The 25,557-nt window shown below is 43.4% G+C and overlaps 3 protein-coding genes across 4 annotated transcripts; all 3 read right to left on the reverse strand.

Moving 5' to 3' along the window:
* Positions 1-35: 35 nt before the first annotated feature.
* On the reverse strand, positions 36-17,767 carry spata13 (spermatogenesis associated 13). Of its 2 annotated transcripts, none has more exons than XM_088401823.1 (13): positions 17,364-17,767; positions 8,648-9,856; positions 5,713-6,123; positions 5,185-5,329; positions 4,973-5,106; positions 4,599-4,778; positions 3,987-4,166; positions 3,315-3,494; positions 2,923-3,155; positions 1,840-1,969; positions 1,389-1,764; positions 590-664; positions 36-501 (listed from the first exon to the last, which is right to left on the reverse strand). In XM_088401823.1, the coding sequence occupies exons 1-13, from the start codon at positions 17,409-17,411 to the stop codon at positions 320-322; spliced, it is 3,483 nt and encodes a 1,160-aa protein (XP_088257949.1). In that variant the 5' UTR covers positions 17,412-17,767; the 3' UTR covers positions 36-319. The 2 variants fall into 2 exon arrangements, with proteins under 2 accessions (XP_088257949.1, XP_088257947.1); XM_088401821.1 differs by having other exon boundaries at positions 8,648-9,859.
* Positions 17,768-18,180: 413 nt separating this feature from the next.
* c1qtnf9 (C1q and TNF related 9) lies at positions 18,181-21,229 on the reverse strand. The gene is made up of 3 exons (XM_088402314.1): positions 19,478-21,229; positions 19,352-19,414; positions 18,181-19,058 (listed from the first exon to the last, which is right to left on the reverse strand). The coding sequence occupies exons 1-3, from the start codon at positions 19,722-19,724 to the stop codon at positions 18,289-18,291; spliced, it is 1,080 nt and encodes a 359-aa protein (XP_088258440.1). The 5' UTR covers positions 19,725-21,229; the 3' UTR covers positions 18,181-18,288.
* Positions 21,230-21,333: 104 nt separating this feature from the next.
* tagln3b (transgelin 3b) lies at positions 21,334-24,853 on the reverse strand. Its single transcript, XM_088402315.1, has 5 exons — positions 24,706-24,853; positions 23,415-23,633; positions 23,094-23,268; positions 21,954-22,056; positions 21,334-21,888 (listed from the first exon to the last, which is right to left on the reverse strand). The coding sequence occupies exons 2-5, from the start codon at positions 23,592-23,594 to the stop codon at positions 21,747-21,749; spliced, it is 600 nt and encodes a 199-aa protein (XP_088258441.1). The 5' UTR covers positions 23,595-23,633; positions 24,706-24,853; the 3' UTR covers positions 21,334-21,746.
* Between the last annotated feature and the right edge of the window lie 704 nt (positions 24,854-25,557).

Below are 25,557 nucleotides of genomic sequence, written 5' to 3' on the forward strand. Positions count from 1 at the left end.
AAATGTCCGCCCCACACAGAGAGCCTGGAATGACGTTTTTCGTACAAGAGTTTTATTTACAACGTTATTAAGAGACAGGGTGTTCAGCAGCAAGTCAAAATAAAAACAAACACAACAAAAAGGGTCCAGCCTTTGTGAAATATAACACGAGTCAACGTAATAGCAGAATAGACGTCATTGTCGCTGAGAAAGGGGTACCGGGAGAGAACAGTCGGTATTTTAACATTAGTCGCCCCTTCTTCATCCAACGCACAGTCTAACAACATGTAAAAAAAAAAAAAAATAAAACACACAAAGGGAAAGATTCACAGGAACTGGATCACTTCCTGAAAAAGGCGTTGCGGGTGATGCTGTAGAGCAGCTGGTAAGGCTTTCGCTTTGGCGGCTCGGCCAAGGCGAACACCTGCTGCTGCGGCACGCTGGTGGGGATGGTCACGTGGCGCTGGTGGAGAGGGTGCAGGTTTTGGTGGTGTGGAGGCACCGAGCCAGAGTAGCCCACTGCTGGAAGGGATTTAAAACAAAACAAAAGAAAAGTTAAAAGTTGCAATAAATCCCAGGATAATTAAATCAGAATATTTAGCTTCCTTACTTGTGACTTTGCCTTGTTTGGCTCTTCTGGCATTGGCAATAGCTTGCTTTCTTTGCTCCTCACTGATTTCTATTCCTGGAGACCAAAAATACATGTGAAACTGTAGATAGACACCTTTGAACTCATCCAATTCCAAGGATGTATTTTTACGCTAAGAGTCTCGAGGTATTTATGAATAATAACATTATTTTACGGATTTTTTTTTAAACCCCAGAATGGTTTGCACTGGTTAAAGGGTACTTGCCTGAAAACAAATTTCACAACAGAGGGTAGATCACAGAAAAAAGGTTGAGAACTACTGGTCTCGACATTCAATACCAGATACTTCAAATGTTTTTCATTTTCCCCCCAAGTGTTTATGTAATTAGGTACTAAGTCATCAATCACTTTAAGAAAAAAGTAATCCATTATTTAGTAGCTTAAAAAAAAAGGGATTACTTTTGGTGCCATACGCACCAACTTTTGGTTCCTAAATAGACTTTAGGTAACAAAGGTAATCAATTCCTTTAATACTTTAGTAGTAAGGAACTTTAGCACCAAAGTACATAATTACTTAAGAGTAACAGATTATTTTAGTGCTTGATTTATATAGTACAGGCCATTTTTAGACAATCTAGCCAAAAAAATTGTATTAAAAAAAAAAAAAAGTATGTGGGATTAAATGTCTCCAATTGAAAAATGTAAAAATACGTCTTTGGGATTGAATGAGTTGAAGTATAATACAAGCTTTAAATTTCCCAATCAAAGTCTGCTTGTGAGAAAGTGTAGTGTCTCATCAAGAGGTTTTTGGGACCCTCACCCATCTCTTGGTCTTCCTTGACCCGTTGCCTCTCCTTTTGAAAGGCCTGCAGCCACCTCTCCTTGTCCTGGAGCTTCCTGCAGCACAGCATGCACACAAACTCCAGTGTCTCGGCGTGGCGGAGGCGCAGGGCATTCCTGAGGGTCAGACCCAAGTCCGGGTCCCGCCCGTCGGGCACGTCCAGCACTTCTGTGAGGTCCATATCTAACCGCCCTCTGTAGTGGAGGAGGTCCCGGCGCAGGACGTCCTTCTTGCAGAAGACCACCTGATGGTCAAACAGGAAGAAGCTCCGCTGTTGCATTTTACCCTGGCGAAGGATTCGGGTCAGCTCTCCCGAGTGGATCAGCTCGGAGCTGCGCACCAGCGCGTCGGGCCCCTGCGTCGCCAGCGGCACAAACTTAGCTCAAAGCTAGCGTCGCGCGCTCATCTTAGCTTAGGATGCGCTCGTTACCTCCCAGCGGAGAATGGCCACCTGCCAGTGGGCGATGGCGTCCACGCTCTCCAGCCGCCGCTTCCTCTCGTTGATCAGACTCGCCACGTTCTTCATGGCTTCGTGGGCGTCGCTCACACCGCCGTGGTCACTGCAGCGTGAGTGGTTTTACTTGATTATTGTTAGGAGATTTTAGCAAACTTCGGTGTACAGTCACTAATTGAAAACAAAAAACAAAACACATAACATTAAATTGCCTTTATTGAGATCCCCTGGTCAGACCAAAAATCTAAATATTTATTTAGTCATTCAGGACTATCATAATGCTCCAAAAAAACAGACCGCTAAAACATTTATTCACAGGTTTGATTAAAAAAAAAAAAAAATCTCGTGCAAAAGGTTCAGACGACATCATATTGATTGCGAATATATTTTATCGTAAACTAGTGTAGTACAAAAGCTGAAAAGCTCCATAACTTGTCTACACGCCAAAATTAAGTACACAATTTACTCGAGGTCCCCCAAGTGCCAAAGTAAACTTACTATTCACTATCCAACATATATTCAATATTCAAACATTTACTTTCTGTCACCAAATTGTCAGATGCATTTTAAACGTCATGTCTACTTTCTGTCACCAATTTGTCAGATGCATTTTGAATACAACAATTAAGTAGTTATTAACTACTGTTTAAATGTCCTGTAAACATTTTGCCAGTTGTGCAAAAACCCTCATTTTAAAGTTTTAAAATGATGAATTTATCTAATTTGGATGTATCGCCCTATTTCTATGCCATGGGAATTGCACTGAATTTGAATCACTGCTATTCAGCTAATCCACATTATATTGACTTCATAGGGGCTACACTTATTGAACAACATATTTAAATATTTATCAACATATGATTTAGAACCCTATTGTGCAGCTAATGTGATACAGTAAGGCCCCTGCGGCCTTTTGAATTAAAATGACTTTATGACCCATATCCTGTAATATACACGTGTGAGCTGATAAGATATGCGTGGGACAAGGAGGCGTCCAGGCACGTTTATCTGTAAAAAAAAAAGTATTCCATTCCTCTACTGAAAGGAGTGGAGGAGTACCTGTGGTCTTTGGGGGTGTACTTGAGCAACTCCCCCAGCTGCAGGGGGTATTTGCAGATCTTTTGGACAGGAGTGAGCAGGAAGCCGGCGATGGAGATGTCAATCATCTGTTGCAGGAGGCGGCAGGCCTCGAAGAAGTGCTTGTACCGGCCCGACTTCATGAGGCGCTGCAGCTCGGCGCAGGCCGCTGGGTGGGTGTTGCAGTACTCAGAGTAGATAGAAAAGCCCTCGCCCTGAGGGGACCGAAGAAAGAGACTGTGAATATTAATGAAAATAGACGACTCACAAAAAGTTAGAGATAAAACTCCAATTCAAATTTAACCAACGTTCACCAGAAAGCCCGATATCACAACTTTTTTTTGCGAGTAGTGTAAGCCTGCTTTTAAAAGGACCTGCAAGAGGAAGCAAGAGCCGATTTCGCTGAGATGCGGCTGCTCCTTGTTGTACTTCTTCTCTAAGTCGCGTAGGAACTGCCTCTGGAACTTGTAGATGTCCTCAATGTTGCTGAAGATGGTCTTCAGTTGGAGCTCCGTGAACATGTCTGGGTGCTTGCGACACTGACGGATGTAACCCTGTATAGATGAGCAAAAATGAATTAAATAACATTTTTTCAAATGTCGAAGCAGTTCAGACATTGGCCTGCAGAGGGCGCTGCAGGCTTAAATTGAACATGTAAACAATTCGACGCTGGCTGAGGAAGAAGACCAGGACTTGAAAAAATTGTAAACACTTAACTATTTTCCATTATTTAAAAACATGAATATTAGATTAATACTTTAGTCATCGACATGAATAAATATTTATGAAATCGTTTGATAGACGTATATATTGGTGATTTGGAAGCACATAGGTTATTAGATCGACAAATGATTGCTTTTACTCGATAAATCGACAACATGCTCAGGTTTTTTCATAATGTTTCTCAGCAGAAAGTTTGCTCGTCACTTTTTTTCGAATCTAGACTGTAGAGCACCTGTTGTTGATCATCCACGCTCATTGAGACAGTTAATCTACCGACAGAGCAAAATAAATACATAAGAATCATTTCAAATGATCCTGCACACCTCACAGATGTCTTTGAGGTGCTTAATATAGATGCGTTCTGTGTTCATGATCTCCTGCACCACATTGGTCCTCATCTGCTGCCTGTGCTGGCTGCTGTGTGCCTCCCGCGGAGCCGGGTCCTCTTGATCCGTCACGCTCTCCACACTCCCAGCGCTCGAGTCCTCCTGGTTCACACGCACCTGAAACAAGAGGACGGGAAGGTTGTAGTTTGCACAAAAATACTATTAAAAAGCTGCTAGCGGAGTTTGCTCGCGCAATTACCAATGTAGAAAAAAGGAGAACAAAACGCACTTGAATGACAAAAGAAGCACTAGTGCCATGCTGCGTCGTTACGGCAACCACATGGGAAAGTTTAACCGGCGCTCGCTCGGGAACTTTGAATTAGCAACAAGCAATTACACAGCAGACGCTATCTGCCAATCAAATAACTGAGTAATGAAGACTCAACTGCCACTCAACACCGGTTGTCATGGAAACCATCCGAACTCCGAGCGGGTGGCAGATTTACTCCTCCGCACACACACCGATCTTAACACTTAGATTGGCTTTTCTTTGGAGTGAAGCCAGCTTACATGTCGAGCGCAAACAAGCGGGTCAGGAAGTCCACTCACCCGGACAAAGCTGGAGGGGAACCAGGCCTCCTTGTCGGGCCCCCTGCCCCACCACCAGTCCTTGTGCGAGGCGTCCAGGATGCGGATTACGTCGCCCGCCTTGAAGGCCAGCTCCTGCTCCTCCATGGTCACATGGTCCCACAGGGCCTCGGCGTACACGGCGTGGCCCGAGCTTATCCACTGCGTCAACACACATTACAAGTCCGATGAGATCGTGTAGAACACGCTAGATTATGGCCCGGCTTGCCAAACAGCATAAAAACGCGCGGTTTATCCTCACATGTCTCCTCACGGGGAGGGGACGCACTCTCGAAGCCGCACGACGAGATAAACATTATGTCATAAAAGTCAACGTGAGGGCCGGCGAGGCTCACCTCTACGAGCACAGACAGCTCCACGCCTGGCTCCAGGTAGGGCGTGCCGTCAGCCAGCTCGTCGAAGCTCCCCTCTTCCTCCTCTTCCTCGCTCACGCTGTCGTCCAGCACAGGTGAGCCTTCGGACAATCCGTCTATGGAGCACAAAAAAAGGGGCTTGAGAAAGAGCCAGGAGGTTCATCCACATGTGTCCTCCATTTGACTTTTCGTACCGCTAAGCACTCTATGCAGTTTCCTCCTGCCCACGCGGTCCAGTCCGATGGGGGTGCTCTGGGAGAGGGTTGGGGGGCGGAATCTGGCTGAGACTGCTTTGTAGGGGGGCACCTGATGGGAGGGGATGGGCGGACGTGACAGAGGCTGCAGGGGAACACAAAATGAGGAAGCATTCTGGGATTTAGCAAGTCTCTACATCCATCTCTCTAGGACTCTGTTCGGAATCATTCCTTGCTCCCAAGACCAGAATTTTTATATCGTGGATTACATTTTTTAAATGAAAAACTGTTTGTTACCCTGGTAACCGACCACTCACCACTCATAAAGCCGAGTTTAAATGATTAATGGATAATTGAAAAAGAAATAACGAATTATTAGAAAAAGAAAAACTGAAATGAATGAATGAAAATGCTACCAAATTTGCCTCGTTTTGAGCTCGGAAAAAGCCCCCAATAGGGGACTAGAAAGCGTAAAGGAAGTGATTTGGAACATAGCCTTTCTGACATTAAAATAAGAAAGGAGCGCACAGAAGGAAGATGGTCCTCGTCGGTGTCAGGGGAGTACAAGTCCTCCACCCCCATCACAGACAGGGGTCGCTGATGCTGCTGCCGCCTGCCTGGGACGTTCCCGTTCATGTTGCACTCCTCCCCGCCGTTCCCGACGCATTCCTGATGGAGCGACTGAGTCCTTTCGTCTGGGTTTAGCTCGGCCGCCTCCTCGGGAATGCAGTGCCTCCTGGAGAGGAGCTGCCCATAGTCCGAGATGGGCCGTGGTCTGGGGCGCCCGCTCCGTCGCCGGGCCTTGACGGCGGTGGCCTCAGTGGGGGGCGACGTGGGTGAATCCGGGAGGAAAACTGGGGAGAGTGGAGCGGTGCTGCTGGTTTCCGAGGAGTCTCCATCTTGTTGCGACACTTCCTCACTTTGCTCATCTAACGTGACCTGAAAATCACAAGGGGGAAAAAAAAAAAAGTCAGCAATAGTGAGAGGTCAATAACCCACGATATACAGCGCAGTGTACAGTGCAATGTACAGTAGTCCTCGATCAGTGCTCTGTGGGACATCTAGTACAGAGCTACACAAAAGAGAATTACTTGGAACATAACTCAAACGCAAAACGTTGTGCGTCTATATTTTGTTAACTATTATAAGGGGATGTGCATTGTCATTAGTGAACAATTGATATCGATATCAGGTTGGAATACCTCTACTCTGATTTAAGCCTTTTACAAATTCAATTTTATCACTCCCACACACTTTACATCCGATTTAACTTTGCTAAAATACACCTTTTATATCAGCGAGTCCGACTGAGTGTCTGCATGCGGGCGGTGGCCCACAGCAGCTTCTACATGAGCATGATCACTGCGTTTTCTTTTCTCCAGAAGTTAATTTCACCCTAGCATAGAAATGATAATGTAAAAACCCATTAAAAAAAAAACAATGTTACGAGCGTGCAGCACACTGAATGCCGGTATGCCAAAAAATTGCTTTACATGAACCCAGTCTGTGACGCAAAAAAAGGTCAACCACTGCTGATGTAACACACGTATCCAGTACATCTGTTAATCAGAAACAGAGCTACTGCTTCTCAAACAAGCCCAAGAATTGTTTTGATTGGATTGCAAATCAGCGCAAAGCTACTTGAATCAATATCATCAGGTTTCCCGGGGAAAAATGTGGCAATTCCTATCAAGCAGCGTAAATATTTTGCAATAAAACACCACCATACCAGATTTTATTTCACATGCAAATATTGACCTATGCAGTTGGCAACAATCGTTCGTCACCTTACCTTTTGGTTCTCCAGATCTGGATCTGGACCGCCGCATACACAGCGGAAAGGCACGCAGAGTGCGAGGACCATGGTGAAACACATGCCGGCCCGTGTCTGGGCCGAGCCGCTTGATATTTAAAGTAATGAAAGCATTCTCCCAAGAATAAGAAAACAAAAAGTAATCTTAAGGCCCAAAATCGACTCCGGTGTTTTTAACTAGCTCAGTAAGGATTCGTGCGCATCGCTGCTGGACTTTGCGCCGCCACATTGACGGAGGTGTAGAAGCGGAATGCTTGGCCCTGCCCGCCTACAATATTTTTGCTCATTTGCGCAAGTGGCTGCTAATCATAAACGCAGCCTAATCATTAACCAAGCCCGTTCCTTCAAGCGCAGGACAGACGGGTCCAGCAAGTGACCCGGCCCGAGTCAATACACACATAGAGGGCAAACACAAGACAGCCCAGCACAAAATCAAGTGAAAATTCGTTTTTATCAAAGGTGTGGGATCATTCAAATTGACTCATCTGCTTGACTGTGCAGCCACTCAAGTCTTTAGGCAAATTAAAAGAAAATGTGGTTGTTGACTTTAAAAACTATATACTGTACTGTATTATAAATATAAATACATACTTTTTCTTTTAATCAAACTACAAAACCATGGCACAATGGGCAAAGAAACAAACAAAGGGGAAAAAAGGAAATGATAGATGAGAGTGTAAGTATTTTGACAAGCTTTTGGCAATGATTCTTTGCTACATTCACACGCCGCATTTTGGCAACAGATTTTGAACTGCAGCAAAAAACAAGTGGCATAAAAACCACTTAGCAAATCTCAGAAAGTTTTGCTGGTCTCTGCAGTGCTGCTTGTTGTGCAGGAGCACTTATGGTTAATTAATTGGTACTATACTAGATACTATCGATCAGGCCGATTTTTGGCATCTTGATGAATATTGGCATCAGCATTTCTCAGATTAATCTAATGGCTGGTCATAAATCAATTTAAAACTGTTAACTTTAGGGAAAATTTTATTACATGTTTATTTTTGGAGAATTTGATTTACTGTTGAAAATTGTTTCAATTTTTATTAAAGATTTTAAGACAGGCTGAGAACCCTGGAAGCTGCCCTTTTTGTTGGAATTTTACAATAAAAATATATTTTTTAAATACTTATTTGAAAAAATACATGAAAAGAATCACCATGATGCAAATCTGAAAAGATGGTCAATAAACATGCTGAAAAATTACAACAAAGTAGGGCTGCAAAATTAATTGAATTTTAAACGCAATCACGATATTGGCTGCCACGATTAATTAAGTTAGCTGTGTTGCCCCGTGTGCCAAGTTTTTGCCATGTCTTGGGTGAATTTCTTTAAATTATTATTTACTGGCTTTATTTATTTTAGTTTATTCTTATTATTTGTATCAAGTATCAAGCCTTGATGCCTTGTTTATATACTGCTATATACTGGTTAAAAAAGGGCACTAAATAGACATGTTTGACCAAACATGATGACTAATTGTGATTAATAATTTCAATAATGACCAAAATAATTATGGTTTGATCAGCCCTGAAAACAACATATTGGCCTATCTCTATTAAAAATAATAATTAGTTGGAGCCCAAAATGCTAATTGTCATTGGGTATAAATGGCCTGAATTTGTGAGCAGCGTGTATCTCCAGGCTTACCTCGTTTGGTGGCTCATCTCGGTTATCCGTAATTGACTGGTCCTCGGACACAAACCCGCAAGTGGTGATCTCAAGAGACCCGTCTTCCGTGGAGACGCGGCGCTGGACTGCGGCAACCGCTCGTCCGGACGGAGGGTGGACCAGCGGCGCGTGGACCAGCGGGGCGTGTCCCGCCGACAAGACCCGGGGCCTGACGGGCGAGGGTCGTCGCCGTCGCTCGCTGGTGCTTCGGCAAGGCACGCGTCGGGAGTAGTCGTCGTGGAGACGACTCAGGGGCGACATGGGAGTGGGCGGGCCCGGGGAGGGTGAGCGACTTCGCCGGCGCAGGACACTCAACTCGGTCATGCTGCCCACCAACTTCAGCATTTGTCCCTTCACTCTCACGGGGCTCTTCCCGCCACCGCCGAGGTCCCCAGAGGAGGCGCTGTTGCTCCTCTGGATATTGTGAGTCCTCAGAGGTGCCGCTTGAGCGGAAGGAGTGGGGGCCTTGCGCCTGAACGGTAGTTTAAAAACATGAAGGTTATCCGCGCTCTTGCTCAGTCTGCTCAGCACAGTTGCATTGGATGTGTTTTCCGCCTGCCCGTTCATCTTTGCTTTCTTGTTGTCAGTGCTAGCTGCAGCAAAGCCGTCCTCGTCCATGTCCAACATGGTAATGCGTCCGGCTCCGTAAGCTTTCCTCATGCTCCGGGAAAAGCGGGAATTGCGTTGAAGACCCTCTGTGCAGTCCTCGTCGTCATCGACATCAGAGTCGGCGTGACCTGCGGTAAAATTCCCGTTGGACATGTTCTCGGTTTCTTGACTGGATGAGGATGCAAATCCACTTGCGCCACGACTCTGAATCCCCTGAAGCACAGAAGAACGCAGCTTTTTAAAAGAGTCCACCATGCCAAGTCCGGGGAGACCGGCGGGTGTGTCAGTAGTGGGACTCGGAGCTGGAAAGGAGCCCTTCATGGAACTGCTAAACAGCCTCATGATCCTTGAAGAGCCGGGTTTCCCTGAGGAGTCCCCGCCACCGTTCAGGTGGCTCTCGCCCGTGGTGGTAGGGCCCACGTTGACGGGCTGCAGATACGGGGTGGCGTTCCTCTCCAGTTGACCCTGGAACGGGTATAAGTCGCTGAGGGGGCGACCCCGGATGGGAGGGTGAGCGTTGGAAGCGTGAAGGCAAGGCAAGTCTTCGCTGATTGACAAGACTCCGTCCTCTGGTTCTACCTGCTGAAAAAGACATTTGAGTTCAGATCAGAAGATTTAGGTGACAACTTTTCAAGGTCAAGTAGGAAACTGTATTCGGAAGATCCAAGGTTTCGGATCAAGAGACGAACATGAGACAAAAGTTTAAGGTCAAGTGGGACGTCATCGTTGTTTGAAGCTCTGGATTTGAAGGATGAAGGAAAAGTAGCTAGTGTAGAATTAAGCGTTTTATGACGCTGACCTTGGAACATTAATTAAGTCAGTGTGTATGTGTGTGTACTGGGTGGTACTTTCAGCCTTGGAACATTAATTAGGTGTGTGTGTTGTGCATGTGTGCCGGGTGGTGATTTCAGACTAGACTGAAGTTGACCTTAGGTCACAGGGTAAATTCTTGTCATGTCAAGTAGAGATGCAACGATCAAATCAACAACTAATCGATTATCAAATAAATAGATAATTACTTTTGAAAAATCACTGTTTAGTGAACTAAAATCCCAAGGATTTCAGCCACTCGGTTTCCGTTAGTCCTACGCAAAAGCAGGCTATCCTTGTGTTGAAGCAAAACAAGATATTTCCAATGATCTGCTTTTATTTTGGTGAAAAGAAACAATAGCCGTGCCCGTTTTCAGACGATTTACAGAGCAAACCAGTATGAAAATCATTAAGAAAAAACGTTAGTGTAATTTCTACGCTTTAAAATTGAAAAAAAAAAAAAAAAAAAAAAAAACAACAACTATTGTTTGAATATGGGAATTTAAAACTTTGACTCATCAAAATGATCGCTCAGTAAAATAATGGTGAGTTGCATCACACGTCTAATGTACATGAAAATAAAACAAATAATAAAGCTTGGCTCAGATTGCCTAAAGTGTCATCTAAAACATCTTGTAAGCGTCTCATCATACATTTGTCTTGGTGTCTAATAACTCAGTGTGTCCCCCTCAACACCATGCAGAAAACACACCACCAAAACCAAAAGACTCCCGTCACCACGTCATACTTCCTTGCCGTCAGTTAGTCGCTTGAAAAGCAAAACCGGACTATTTGAGTACATGCCATTCATGTCCTCTTAACAATTAAAAAAGCCCCATTGAAAGGCAGAAGAATGAGCCTAGCAATGATGCAAATGCTTTATTTCCTTGTAGTGCAGCTACTCCAGTAGCGGGCTCTGAGCAAGCACTTAAGGAATGAGCACATTGATAGATAATGGTTGTTTATAAAACACCGAATGAGTCAGAAGAAAATTAAGAATAGCTACTCCAGCGACGTGACGAACCGCACACTTGAAACATGAGGTGCATTTAATGCTGGTGCCGCGATTTTCAAGACAGGGGCCCAGGTTGGGGTCTTCCACTGCATGTGTGTGTGTGTGATTCACAGTGGTACTTAACGCAGCTGGCGCTTTGAAGCGGGCCTCTCGGAGCATGACTAAGCGATGAAAAATGCTAATCCGTTGTGATTAATGCGATAAATTGCCATGCTTCCTGCACGTAAACGGCAATTTCCAACCTTTCACTTTAACCGCCATTCGGTGCCCTGCACAATACATCACAGACCCCCCCCCCCCCCCCCCCCCCCCCCCCCACAGGTTTACCTGCATACACAAATTGGAGGCAGAAGCAAAGTTGGGTGGGGTTGTAATAGCAATGTTTCGCCATGTTGATAGGGTGGCGCTATATCAGACATTCAAAAGTTACTCCTAAAACAGACACTAGTAAAAGAAACAAATTATGCCCTTTGAAAATATTTGGGCTGCAAATAACGATTACTGTTAATACTGGATAATCTGTTGATTATTAAAATCAACTTTTAATTTCCATTCCTTTAGAAAATAGTCTATTCTTTCAAATTGAAAATGCAAAAATATACAGCATTGCTGATTTTGTCCATAAAGTCACAAAAATTGGCAAAAATGTTCAGCGTGTTTCAAAGTAAAAGCAGATGTTTGCCAATGTTTTTTTTTTAAATTCAACAACGATAATCAGACTACTGCTTTCACAGAGGACTAAACAAATCTAAAAAAACAAATAACAAAGATAATTATCTATTGATTTGCTAATCAATTATTTTTTCTGTTGATTGTTGCAAAGCTGGTGCATTACTAGTGTCAACGGTTGTGCAAAACTACAATTTCAAAATTTTGCTCATTTTTCAATTGTCAATTTAAGACAAAAGACAAATTAATTGAATTGATTCAACGTACTGCTCGTCCCTAGATGCTCGGTATCGGAATTGGCAGCATAAAATCCGAAGAAGAACCCCAAGAAATACGTTAAAAAACAACAGCCGTAAACGCACTCATGCAAACGATCAGAATAGTACCATCTCTACCTCAGTTTTGAGCCAGGAAAACCCTGCATCCAGTACCACATATCCAGATGGTGTGCGGAACCTTCCGTCACTCCTGGCATTAGTGCGGTGCTGTCGCTGCCGAGTACCGCCCGCTGACACACCGTAAGGCCCCCCCCAAGAACAATGCGCCACTTTCAAAACGGCGCTCTCAATTGTCTTCTTATACTGCTGCCGAGGATTGACAAAGAGCAGCGGGATGTGTTATCCCGGCCGCTAGAGGCGGGACAGAAGATAGGAGATAGGCCAGGAATGTCAACACGTCCACCGTGCTTGTTTTCTTGGATTTGGATCCTGTGACAGAGGTTCGACTGACTGAGTTCTCCGTCAACACCTCCGTGCCCTCAGGCCCGCACCGGGCGCCACAACAGTTGACTGAGGTGTCACGGGCCGGCCGGTATGCTAACGCTGTGGGCATCTTACGACAGTAAAAGGAAATGTACACATTTCGAAAGGGAAAATGTGTGTTTGTGGGGGTGCTATTTTATGATCAACTCAATCACGCCCAGCCCAGTTATAATGGATGTTTGACGTCTATAGCCGTCAACGGCAGTGAATGAGTTTAACTGGGTTTGTAGAAGATGAGAATTTAGGGGAGATGGGGTCAATTTTAAGGCGTTTTACAAGAAGTTTTTTTAAGCTTATCCTCACAAGGGTCGCAGAGTTGCTGGTGCCTATCCAAGCTGACTTAGGGGCAGTAGGTGGGGGACGCCCTGAAACGGTTGCTAGGCAACTGCAGAGCACACAAAGATGAACAAACACTCTCGCAACCAATCACACTAAAGGACAATTTAGAATGTCCAATACATGTTTTTGGAGTGTGGGATGAAATCGGAGTGCCTGGAGAGAACCCACGCAGGCTTGGGGAGAGCATGCAAACTTGACACGCGATTGAACTCAGGTCCCTGAAATGTGAGGCGGACGGGCTAAACACTGCGCCACGGAGATGCTCAGAAAAAACATAGGTGGTAAAAAGTTCAATTTTTAATGGATTCACAAAAAATAAATAAATAAAATAATTCTGAGGAACAAAGAAAAAAGTTATAGTTCAGTAGGTTGAACATTTAATAAGGACGTATATAATTTAAGATGATTTTTTAGGAATTATTTTAGGATGGCATTACATGAATGAAATGTTGAAACACAGTGATTTTGCATTTTTGATTTTTCTAAAGAATTTATGATTTTATGATCAAATATTACAAGTATCAAATTGACAAAAAAAGTAATGTTTTTTTTTTTTTTACATTAAACATTATTGCGCACCAAGTTTTTAATGTTGTTATTCTGTGAATTCCTTGGTGAGGTCCCGGTCCCGAGTTAATGAGCTCAGGGAGAAGTTGCGCACCCACTTGCATTTCCCACCCTCCAGTTCACGTAGCCAGCTGGAGCCAGCCTCAGATTAGACTCCCGGAGACAAGGATGAGCACGTGTGCAGACACATAAACATGCACGCCATGAGAAAATACACACATTACAATTAGATATGGAGCATCCTTGTGCGCATTCATTTACGGAGCGAAAGACATCTATATTGACTCCCTTCGTCTTATGTTAGGAAAAAAAAACAACAACCAAACAATCTGTGATAAAGAGGAGTTAAAAAAAAAATAAGGAAGCCAAGGGTAAACTCTGAGATGGAGGTCACCTCTACAGAGGTATGTCCCTCGCCTGAGGCCAGGGATCAGATTCATTAACGGTGAAAAGATCCAAGCTTTAGAGCCCAGGGCCTCCAGACGAGGGCGGATCATGGGAAAATGCTCGCTTGTCATTTTCCAACTTTTTTTTTACAGGCCTCCATACCTCTGGTGGGGTTATATTTTTGCAGAGCTGGCTTTGCTTATGTGATTAATTCATTGCGATAATAACATTTAAAAAGTAGTCAACCTTACATGTCAAATCAAGCACTTTGTCATCCTACCAACAGGGGGCAATGTTTCTCGCATGTTTGCATGACAAAAGCTTTTCTCACCCTAATATATTATTTACCAGCGTGAAATGTGTTTCTCACCTGATTCCTAATATATACAGCGCTAGCTGTCAATTGAGAACCATTTTGAAAAATCCAACAGCTAATTGATTAAAAGTAAACAATGTGCTTGGTTTTAAGTAGGCTTAGGCTTCATTTTTTTCTTGTTTTGAAATCAGCAAGTAAGTTAATCATTTATTTATATTAGTTTATTAATTCTAAGTATCAAGCCTTGAAGCCTTGTTCACTGCTTGTTTAAAAAAAAAAAGAGTAATAATTACCTGTAAACATGTTTGACCAAACATGTTGAATAATCGTGATTAATAATCGTGATTTCCATATTGACCAAAATAATTGCGATTATTATTATCATTATTGCCATAATCTTGCAGCCCTATTTATAGCAAACTCCTTTTCATAGTGATTAAAACAGCAGCACTTGTGCATGTTTGCATGCCTGGCCCAATTTTTGTTTTTGTGTGTGTGCAAAGCTCGCCCAATTAAACGTTTGAAATGCTCAACGCCAATTAGCAGATGCTACGAGTCAGCTCGTTGTCCTGAGTGTGTGTGTGTGTGCGCGCGCGACATATTCCCCTTCCATGCCATCGCTAATGTGATTAACGCAGCTTTGCTTTTGAGTGTGGCTTCATCTACACATGATAGCCTAATCAGGCAGACAAGCGGCCGATTCGGCGCTGACTTGGAGTGACACTCCAAAGCTTGCAAACAGCCCACCATGTTGCTGCCTGCCCCTCAAAAGGATGGGGGGGGTTAGGTGGATCTGAAGGTTGAACCTGGTCAGAATGCACCCCACTCTTAGGGGGGTAAAAATGAAAAGAAAGGATTTAACTACCAACAGTGCCCATAGCTAATGTCACGTTTTTTTTTAAAATGTCAAGTTCAAGTCAAGTCACTCAATAGTACATTTTTATTTTCAGACTAAGAGCAAATTATTTGGAACATGAAGCATCCTACTGGAAAATGGTGTTTTAGTGACTCCTCCGCAAAACGTAAAGTTATATATGGATCCACATTGTCATTGCGGATGCAAATAAAATACGCCATTCAACTAAAATTGCTTTGCAGTGGTTAGGGTGTACTTGCAAAAAATATTCAAAAGCGGGCACGCCGCTGAAAAAAGGTTGAGAAACACTGTTGTACACTGCGGCATCTTTGACTTTGATTGTGTGCTTTGAAAGGCGGGGCCTGACCTAATTCAGCTTTTTTTCATAGTAGTTGCTCCATTAATCAATTAAGCACTTTTTTTCCCCGTCATAAGGTATTTCATATCTTTGCATAAGTGTGTGATGGTTTAAAACGTTGAATGATCCTTTCAAAGTTGCCTGTGCGGTTACTAAAAGTTTTACGATGCCCCGACACTTTCAAACACCTTTAGCCTCAACTTCCCCATTTTGGGATGAGCCATAAGGAAGGAGAATAGCAGAAGCCCCGCCCCCTACCATGTCAAGAGCGTGGGAAGCTTGGCCTGCCCGGGGGAGGGATGTCTGTACTCGCATACGGGAGGCACACAACGTTCACCTGATCCGCTGTCATAGTGACAGACAACCGGGGAATTTAATACAAAGAACAGACGGGCCCTGTCACGAGTCAACACGGTTACTGATGGCGGCTTTAAAAATAAAAAGACGCCCACTTTGGAATTTGAAGCTGACTAAGGAATTGAAACGCCATGCCAAGCTCGAGAAACAATTCAAATTCCTGAGCAGCAAACAATTATGAAAGAGAAAGTAGGCAACAGGAAGTAGGTGTTCGGATGCAAAACATGAATTACTACTTTCCTATTAGCCATTTTATTTGACCTGTTTTTTTATACGCTGTACATACATTACAAAAGCAGGTCATTACCATTGTATTTTATTTTGAAGGGTTTCACACAATAATTTCTTCATACATGCACAGTACTGAAAATTTTAACTTCCACAATGAGTCTTTGCGTCACTAAAAAGTAGTTTTTCTTAACCTGGTTTCGGTCAAACCGTAAGGGTTAACTTGCTTGGCCAATCAGTACTGCGGGGAATCTACTGCGCTCAGTAGTCAATGTGTGAATGATGTGGAAGTATGTCGTGATATTCCTTTCCAAATACAGGGGGCCCCCAGGTTACAGTGTCCCTTGCTTACATTTTTTTCACTTTGTTTTTTTTGTCTGCCGTCATACGTCACTATATGCGTCACTGCACATGTCACTAAGATGCTGCTCTATTATTGGTCGGCGTCACGGTGTCTCTAAGAAGCTGGTCTGCTATTGGTCGGCGTCGCGGTGTCACTAAGATGCCGATGGCTGTAACTAGCTCAAGTCACGTTACTCCAAAGGTAAATAAAATGTCTTTTTTCCTTTATATTTTTATTCACGATGTTAATTAACTGTATACATGTAGATTATATATATGTATTATTTACTATACTATTGTGTTTTAAAATGTACAGGTATGTAAAATTTTGAAGATTTACCTGGGGTTTTGCACGCATTACCATAGGTTTCTATTGCCCGCCATATGACGATCTCATACGACCCAGAGTCCGAAACTGAGTAATTTCGTATGGTGTGGGTCCACTGTATTATTATTTTTCCCTAACACAGGAAAGGATCAGTGAGAAGGATTGAGATGTGAAGTGAAGTTATCCAGTTTAGCTCTGAATTGAAAGTGTTTTTGACAAGATTATCTGCCAGCGATATAACTGGCAAGTCCATGTTTTTGTGACCTAAAAAAAAATCTCTGCGAACCCAGCATCCGATTGTCAAACTTATTGGAGGATTGCATTTAGGTTTAAGTGATTACTCCAACCATAATTTATATGCAAGAAAATCCCTTATAATTGTCTCCTCAGAGATATTTTTTGGTGAGGCTTTTGACAAGAGGAAAAAGGATTAACACAGACTAAGACCAAAGAACTGGAGCCAAAGTGCCTACTTTCTGCCATTGATTCACTTTCTTTTGGCCCATAAAGCTCTTTGTAAGCCCCCCCCCCCCCCCCCCCCCCCCCCCCCACACACACACACACACACACACACACACACACACACATCACCCCCCCCACCTCTTCTCCTCCTTCAGCCAGCCTGGCTTCTCCCACATCACTATAACAACCAATACTATAATGCACCATAACCCCCCTGTCCGATACACAGGAGGCACAACGATAACGCCAAGAAAACTACGATATATTAAAAAGACAAAATGGACGACTTACCTTGCTCATAGTGGCTGGTGTCCCCCCTCTTGAGCCTTTTTTAGCCATAGAAAAGTAGCCGGGCTTTCTCAGGAGCCTCGCTCCCCTCGTCCATGTCGAGTGAGAGTCAATTTAAAAGAAAACAATGCAAAAAGAATCATAAAGAAGTTTCCGCTTCATTGTGGCTCTTCGCAAACAAACCGGGGCTAATTGTAGCAACTTTGGCTAGCTGAGTGACGAGCGCTTGGCGATGAACTTAAGTCGCAACAAAAAGTAGTTTTAATTCGACTTTTCGAGAAAATATGAAAGCCTGGAAATTAAAGTTGAAGTGGTTAAAAAGTATTCCCGGCTGCTGGTCGAGGAAGTTGTTTAGATATGACAGTGAAGCTAATGTTTAGAGAAAAAAAAAAGTACGTCTCGAGGAGGACGAGGAGCATCTTAATGCACTTGTTGCAGTCTCAAAAAAAGAGGGCGGGGTTGAGGAGAAACAAGTGGGATCGATTGGTTGACCGCCGCGTGACTGCATCGCCGCAGGCCAACCACGCGTCAGCTGATAAGGCAAGTCACGCCTCCTTTTCCTCCTGCGATTAAATGAAGCTAAAAAGAAGGGTGGGGTTGACGAGATCATATCAAATTTGGATTGGCTGAGCGACGCATGCACGCATTGGCTGGTAGTTGGGTAGTCCCGCCCCTTTCCTCCACAAGACAGGACCTTCCAGTCGGTGCATTTTTCCTCCTCATAGTTTCACGAGCATAAATGCTTGCCCATCCCCAAAAAGCAGATAATATATGCAACAGTACCTTTATTCATTTAAATATTTTATTACGACTCCAATATTCTCTTGATAATCAGTATAGTCGCAACAAAACAGTTTTTTTTTTGCTTTCTTTCAACTAATACACCACTTATTGTTTTTAATCTTTATACTAACATTCAGCTCCAAAATTAGGTCCCAAAAATGAGGAACCCAGAGAACGTGGTGTCGTCATCATCATCAGCAAAGAGCCCGTTAAAAAGTTCTCCCCCGACTACCTGCAGCCACACTTTGTCACCGGGCTCCAGGTGCAGCACGGTGCCCCCGGCCGCCTGGTCTTCGCCGCTCTGGTAGCTGTCCGTGGTGTGGAGCACTTTGGCGCCGTTCTTCACCAGGGCCACTTTCACGTTCCTGGAGAAGACGGTGATGTGATAGGTGAAGAAATATGCGCCGGCTGCCGAGCATGTGAATCTTCCGGTTTGAGGATCGTAATGGTTTTGTTGGTTGTAAATAATCCGGTCGAACCGGATGGGCGTAAGGGCCGTCGGGAGTTTGCTCTGCGCCGTGAGTCCGACAGAGAAGGCGCTTTTGGAGATGACCCAAGCATCTCCCTGCTCGCCTTTGTCGCCCTTGTCTCCTCTAGAGCCGCGATCCCCCCTGTGACCAACGCCGCCTTTTGGACCCGCAGCACCCACTTCACCCTTGGGCCCCAGCCTACCCGGAGGACCCATCGGGCCCTGGATGCCTCGATCTCCACGAAGACCCGTTTCTCCCTTTGGACCGAGTGGTCCGGAAGGTCCTTCTTCACCTTTGGGTCCCTGTGGTCCAGGTAACCCAAGCTCACCTTTATTTCCTTTCAGACCAATGAGCCCTTGGATTCCTTGGGGCCCCATTTTCCCAGGTGGTCCATGATCTCCATTGTCCCCCCTTTTTCCCTTGAGTCCCGCTTGACCAGGTGCACCTAGACATTAAAAAAGATCATTTTCCAAATGTATGCGCTACAAATACATTCGCAAGCCACCCCTTTGGCAAACAAGTTTGTAGATTTGTTTGTACATATTTTGGCTCGCGAAGAGCCATATTGTTTATTTTGTGTTTCTTCTATGATCCAAAAGACAACACTCGCCTAAAGAAAAATTCTAGAAGCGGCACTGATAGTGGGTCATCTAGTTTACCACTGTCAGGCTAATTTATACAGCTAGCTTAGCTAACAATACCGACCTGTGTTGCAAAACAGAAAAAAAAAGCACTTACCAGGTGGACCTGGATCCCCCTTTAGTCCATCCTTCCCTGCAGGTCCTACAGCACCAATTCCACCTTGCAGGGACAAAGTGAACCATCAAAAACATGGCGGCCAACACTTAAAATGCGGTCACTCACCTGTGTCCCCTTTCTCGCCTCGAAGTCCGTCCCTGCCGTCTCTTCCGGGCGTCCCATTGTGTCCCGGGTCACCAGGGATGCCGGGATAGCCGCAAACACAGCCCTTGGTATTGCCGCTTAAGTTGTCTTCCTGCGCAACGCACCGGAGTCCCAGCAGGAGGAGCAAGAGGGCGACGTTGAAATTTGACGGCGACATTGCTAAGCTAATAACGCTCGACGTGTTATCTTCAAATGAGTTTAATGTCATCTGGAGACAAAAGTAAAAAATTGGAGCTTGGTAGGAACTTTGGACCTCAATTCAATTGGATACTTGAGTTGTTTTAGTTTACTTATTGCGTTTGTGAGTTACACATCACCAGAGTGTGGCGCTAATATTAACTGAGACGACTAGCCGGGTTTTAAAAAAGAATCAGAACTTTGTCTTTTTAGTGTGAGTCATTTTTTTTACCTTTTTAGAATTGATTTATACAAATTTAACAAGCTGTTTTGAAAGATAAAACGCTAATGTATTGTACTAGAAGGTTAAATACAACTTAACTGTAGTTGGGCAGTTATTCTTGAGCTTACCACTAGGGGGAGCCAGCAAAACACTAGTATTATCTAACCACCCCCATTAATCACTGACAAAATTTTCACTGGCAGAAGGTTCACTTTGTCACTTAGCCGCCAAATTACACTTTCGTCAATAAATGTACAGAGTAAAGCATAAAAAAGTTAAACATCTTCTAGTAGATATTTTTTATGTATTTTTTTTTACTCAATCAGTACAGTGATGTGCATCCACAGGAAGCTGCTGTCCTAATGACTTTGTTGTCCGGCTCCCTATTTATTATTAGATTGTACTGGGCGAAGAGAGACAAGCAGGCAGGCAAGAGGAAAGAACCCCAGGGAAGAAGATAAGATAATAACATCGCTGAGGAGAAAACACGCCCCTTGATGCTGTATACATAGCCTGCAGTGGATAAAAAGTCAACATACCTCTGCTTGGGTTATAGAGATAAAAAAAAAAAAGACCAAGAATCAATTCAAAACATTTTCAATGATTGTGACTTATAACCTGCAAAAGTCAATTGAAAAACAATAAGGTTGCAAAAGTGTGCACACCCTTCTGAAACTGGTGGTGTGTTTTAAGCATTCGGATTTTTAGCACCAATAACATAACTGTATTTAGTCAATATTTTTTTCATGCAATTTATCATTTTTAGTGTGGAAAAAAAAGATGTTTGTTGGTACTTAAGGCAATATTGTGTCAGTAGTTTGGTCAATTGAATCACATGGGGGAGAGGTTCCGAAATCCAAATGCAGTCAGCTTGCCAAGCACAGCGCCCCCCTCAGGTTACCCATACCTTGTAATAAAATAAAATTTTATTGAAAAGAAGAAATACAATTTATTTAGCATTTTCACTCACCTTTCACAGCCAAAAGAATATTGTGTGCTATGTCTATGTAAATATGGGTGCTGCCATTTGAAAGATTGACTTCCATTCTTCAGTTCCAATTGACTAGGAAATAGCTGGAAATACAGGAAACGCTGCCACCCAATGGTCACAGTTAGAACTACACCGCTCAATTGGCTTATATTCGGTAAGCATTAGTCAAGGGTGTCGGCTCTTCGACAAAAAAAATACAAATTTAACCAGAGTTTTAATATTATTGTTATTTTAAAAGACCTGAATTCTCATCCATGGCACGGAATGTGTTAAAACAGAAAAAAAAAACACAACAACGGTCAGTCAGAATACTCAAAATTATCCGTCAGGTCCTGGCATTGAAATTTCCGTTCTGTAACTAGTGGATTCGTTTATTCAAATCAGGGGGAAGCTCAACGAGGTGATTTACATAAAAACACTACAGTATTCTGTTTCCGCATTTTATTATTTCCTTTTACATCCAGAGAAAACCTGTATTGGGAAAAGAAATACCAAAACGAAAAAGAGCACATTTTGAGGCAAGTGTATCAGGACCTCATGCGGTCCGTAAACCAGGCACGACGTGAGCGCGCAATCACACAATAACCCATAACCGCATCGTTCGTGACATCCACGAACACCGATGGCTTGTTTGACATTTTAATCGTATGTCACGGGGAGGTTTAATTTGTGACTTCATTGCACATGAAATAATAAAGCAGAAGTGACAGCGGAGTGGAAAAGGGGAGGAGACAGCAGCAGTTTCAGGGAGGTTAGCTTAGCGCCAGGCAGAATAGGCTACGATACACAGTGTTAGTCCAAACGAGAAGAAGGGACAGGAAGCGAGGCCGACCGGTCTTCTACATGATCTGACGGTGCATACCGTAGCCCGTCATGCCCGACTGGGACGCTCCGCGGTTGCTGCCCATCTGGAGGCTGATCAGACTTTGGCCCCGGCGCAGCTGCTCCTCGGTGAACTCCCGCCGATAGCCTTGCGCTTTCCTGCGGGGGAGGGACCGCGCTGATACGGAGGAGGAGGAAAGGAGGGGAGATGGGAGGGTTTTTACCTATGGAACCAGTCCGGGTCGCCTTTGTAATGGCCGTCGCCGTTGGTGACGGCTACGCTGCCCAATGCCATGAGGGTTCTCTGCACCGCAGCCATGTCCTTCCCTGTCATTGGCGGGATGAAAATGGGCATTAGCATATACTGGTCTATACTATAAATAAGATTGTTATCTATAAAAATCATATAAGTATACAGTACCTAAACCTGAATCCTTTTTAAAATTTACTAAAGATAAATCAACTTTCAAAAACGGTTAATTATTTTTTACAGCGTTTATACGGGCTACAGCTTAGTCTAAAACAGAAAAAAAAAACAAGTGCATCAAAGTGCCTGGAACTAAAAAAAACAAATGATGAAGATTCTTATTTTATTGCAATTATGCGTCACGTGACTAAAACCAAGCCCCCACCCCTCCCCTCCAGGGGGGCCCCACCCCAATATTTAAGAAGCACAGCTGTATAAAATGCTTTATTTCGATTTATTATTGAATTGGGAAAAAAACGCATATAACATATAATATTATGAACAATGTAAAAGAGCGATAAAGTCCAAAAATATGAATCAAAACACTCGTTTATTGACAAATGAAGTGGATATCTACTCATTATATATTACAAAATGTACAATTCATATTTTTGAGTCATTTTTGAGCAGAGCAGGGCGAGTACTGATGCGAATTATTATCATTATTTTATTTCCAGGTATTAATACTCGCAATGGCAGTTGATACTAGTATTGGCTACTCTTTTGGACCATGTTTACGATCAAAAACTATAAAAAAAAAAGCTTCAAAAAGGACTAATAAAGTATCAAAACTATCAAAAGTTATTTTGAAAAATCCTTACTAAAAATCATAAAATATGAAACAAAATAATGAATACTAAAAGGCAGTGCAATGAAAATGAGACTAGTAATAAATGCAAAGAACATATGACAAATTAAGAAATTCATTTGAAGGTTAAAATAATATAAATAATCCCCCAAAATTACATAAAATTAAAATACTGATAAACATAAACCATTGAGAAGAATAAAAATTGCTTTAACCATGGAATCTTTAAACTCTGGTTCACAATTTTTCCATATTTCTAGGATGTTTTCACAGAAGGGTTAGCGCTAAATGAATTTTTTTCAAACTTACCTTCCCAGAGGTCTACCGTTTGGAAAATATCCGTTTTGGTGACGCCGTATTCCTCGGCGGCCTGCAGGAACTGAGATATTTTCTCCATCTGCTTGAAGGCCATCTGTGACTCGGAGATCTTCTTGATTGGCTGCTTCTCTTTAGGATAAAGGCTGTTGATGAGCCGACATAAGACCTGGAAACCGCAACCACTTTAAAACTCATTCACTGCCATTAACGGCTATTGACGTCAAAAATCAGCTTTGACGGAGCTGACGGCGAGTCAACATAAATGTTAGATTTATAATAATTCAGACATTTAGGCGATGGCGGCACGCTCACCGTCCCATCCATCAGCCATTTTTGGAAGCCCTCCCTGCCCGCGGGCGGCTTTTCCACGCCGCCTTCGCACTGGGCCGCGATCCAATCAACAAGTCGCTGCTCCAGGTCGGGGTCGTACTTCTGCTCGATCTTTTCTTGCACCTCTCGGCTCAGGCCGTAACTGGGGCCCCTGTTCGCCATGGCAACGCTTCCCAAGACCTTTCACCCGGTGATGGCGGCCTGGGGGGGATTATAATCCACAAATAATGAAAATTACGTTTTTGCCGGATTGTTGTGATCCAGAATTCGAAAAAATTCCTGATGGCCTGCGTGTCATATGCAGCCCCTAATATTTTTATTCACTGCGTTGGCTTCAAAACAAGACTCATTTTTATAAATCCTCTTTTGATTACGGCCAAAACAATAATCACAATTATTTTGGCTAATATTAAAATCACGATTATTAATCACGATTATTCATCATGTTTGGTCAAACATCTTTATTTATTGCCCTTGAAAAAAAACAGTAAAGAAAGTTTCTTCATGTTCCAATTAATTTGCTATTAATTTGAAAAGATGTTTGTAGACCAGTGGTCAGGGAATTAAAATAGATTTGCCTGCAGAAACCCCATTAAAATCTCAGAAATTATCCAGACAATGCAGCACCACTCAACAATTTACAAAATTTAAAAATATTAAAACCAAAAGATGATTTGGACTTGATTCTTCACCTTTTGTAAAAATGGCCGCTTTGCAAAAAACACAAATATTGTTTTCCCAGTCGGCTATATGATGTGAATGATGCTTTATGACCTGGAATGACTTTCAGTTCACTGTGCACATTTTTAAAATTGAAGGTGTTTGCAAACTTTTGACTTGAATATTAGGTACACTTCTCAGTATGACTCAGCACAACGCATTTAAAATCTTAAATCTATCTATTTGATTGTCATGATGTGTATGTGCAGGGGTACCTAATGAAGTGGCCTGAAAGGAAGGGTGTGGTCCCTAGCGGATGTCCCATCCAGGGACGCATTAGTGCTATGGCGACAGTGTCAAACCTGTTTCCGGCATGCTGCAAAAAAAAAAATAAAAGGATGTCCCTTGTGCACGATATCGGGTTTATTTTTAGCACCATGCTAATCGATGACGTCAGCCCTTTGTGGCGCACTAACGGCAATACCGTTTGTCATTTTGCGTGTTTAACAAAGATAACCCAATAGAAGTGAATGAGATTGGAAAAATGTGTATCTCACATTATAATACACGGCATGCACGCACACACACACACACACACACGCGGTTGACTTACAGTTAATGGAGGTGTTGCGTGGTCGCGTCCCGTCTTGTCAATTCCACGAAGGATGCCGGAGTCCTGGAGCATCCATGAAGGGCAGCAAAAGCGCGTCGGGCTTGGCCGTGCGGGATGCTCACTCGCAATCGTGTGCGGGAGGGGGGAGGACACGCCTTTTTATATATACAAGGGGGGGGGGGGGGGGGGGGGGCGATCGCAGCCAGCGGTCACTGCAGCTGCTGGAAACCTCACTATTGATGAATTTATTGATTGTTCTCCGCTATTGTGCGTTTTGTCAGGGGGTGGAAACATGAATGGATACTTCTTTGGATACACCTGCAGAGTTTAACCTAATGGTAATAACATGTAAAAAATATCTATTTTTTGTTAAGGATTGCATTTTTATCAGGGCATATCTTATCTTTTTTGGAATAGTGGTTAAAGGGAAATTATGTCCCCTGTGTGACACCCTGACCTAAACCCTATGGTGCACCTATGCAGGATATTTAAAAGGAATCTATCTATGAGGGTTGCTGTTTAATTAGCAGATACAAACAGTAATTACAAAAAAAAATCACTGTAAATAACATGACGAGAACTGAACCATGCCCGGGCCTAATAATTTTGACCACATGGTTGTGCGTTCTGGTTCAGGAGAGACCATTTCGTTGCTCGTGCCACATAAATAAGATCTAATAAGGAGTTCAACTTCAGGCGACTTGGAGCGTTGGCCTTCGATTGATGTTCTCGCCCAAGCGTGGGGACACAAAGATGACAGACGGAGCGAGATAAAAGGTCGCAGCTAAACCGTTAAAAGTGACTGGCTCCGCCCCATTGAGCACAGCCTGGCGAGGGGCCAATTACACGTTA

This window comes from Hippichthys cyanospilos, chromosome 19 (assembly GCF_059441005.1).
Source record: "Hippichthys cyanospilos isolate Australia breed blue-spotted pipefish chromosome 19, RoL_Hcya_1.0, whole genome shotgun sequence".
Classification (NCBI taxonomy): Eukaryota; Metazoa; Chordata; class Actinopteri; order Syngnathiformes; family Syngnathidae; genus Hippichthys; species Hippichthys cyanospilos.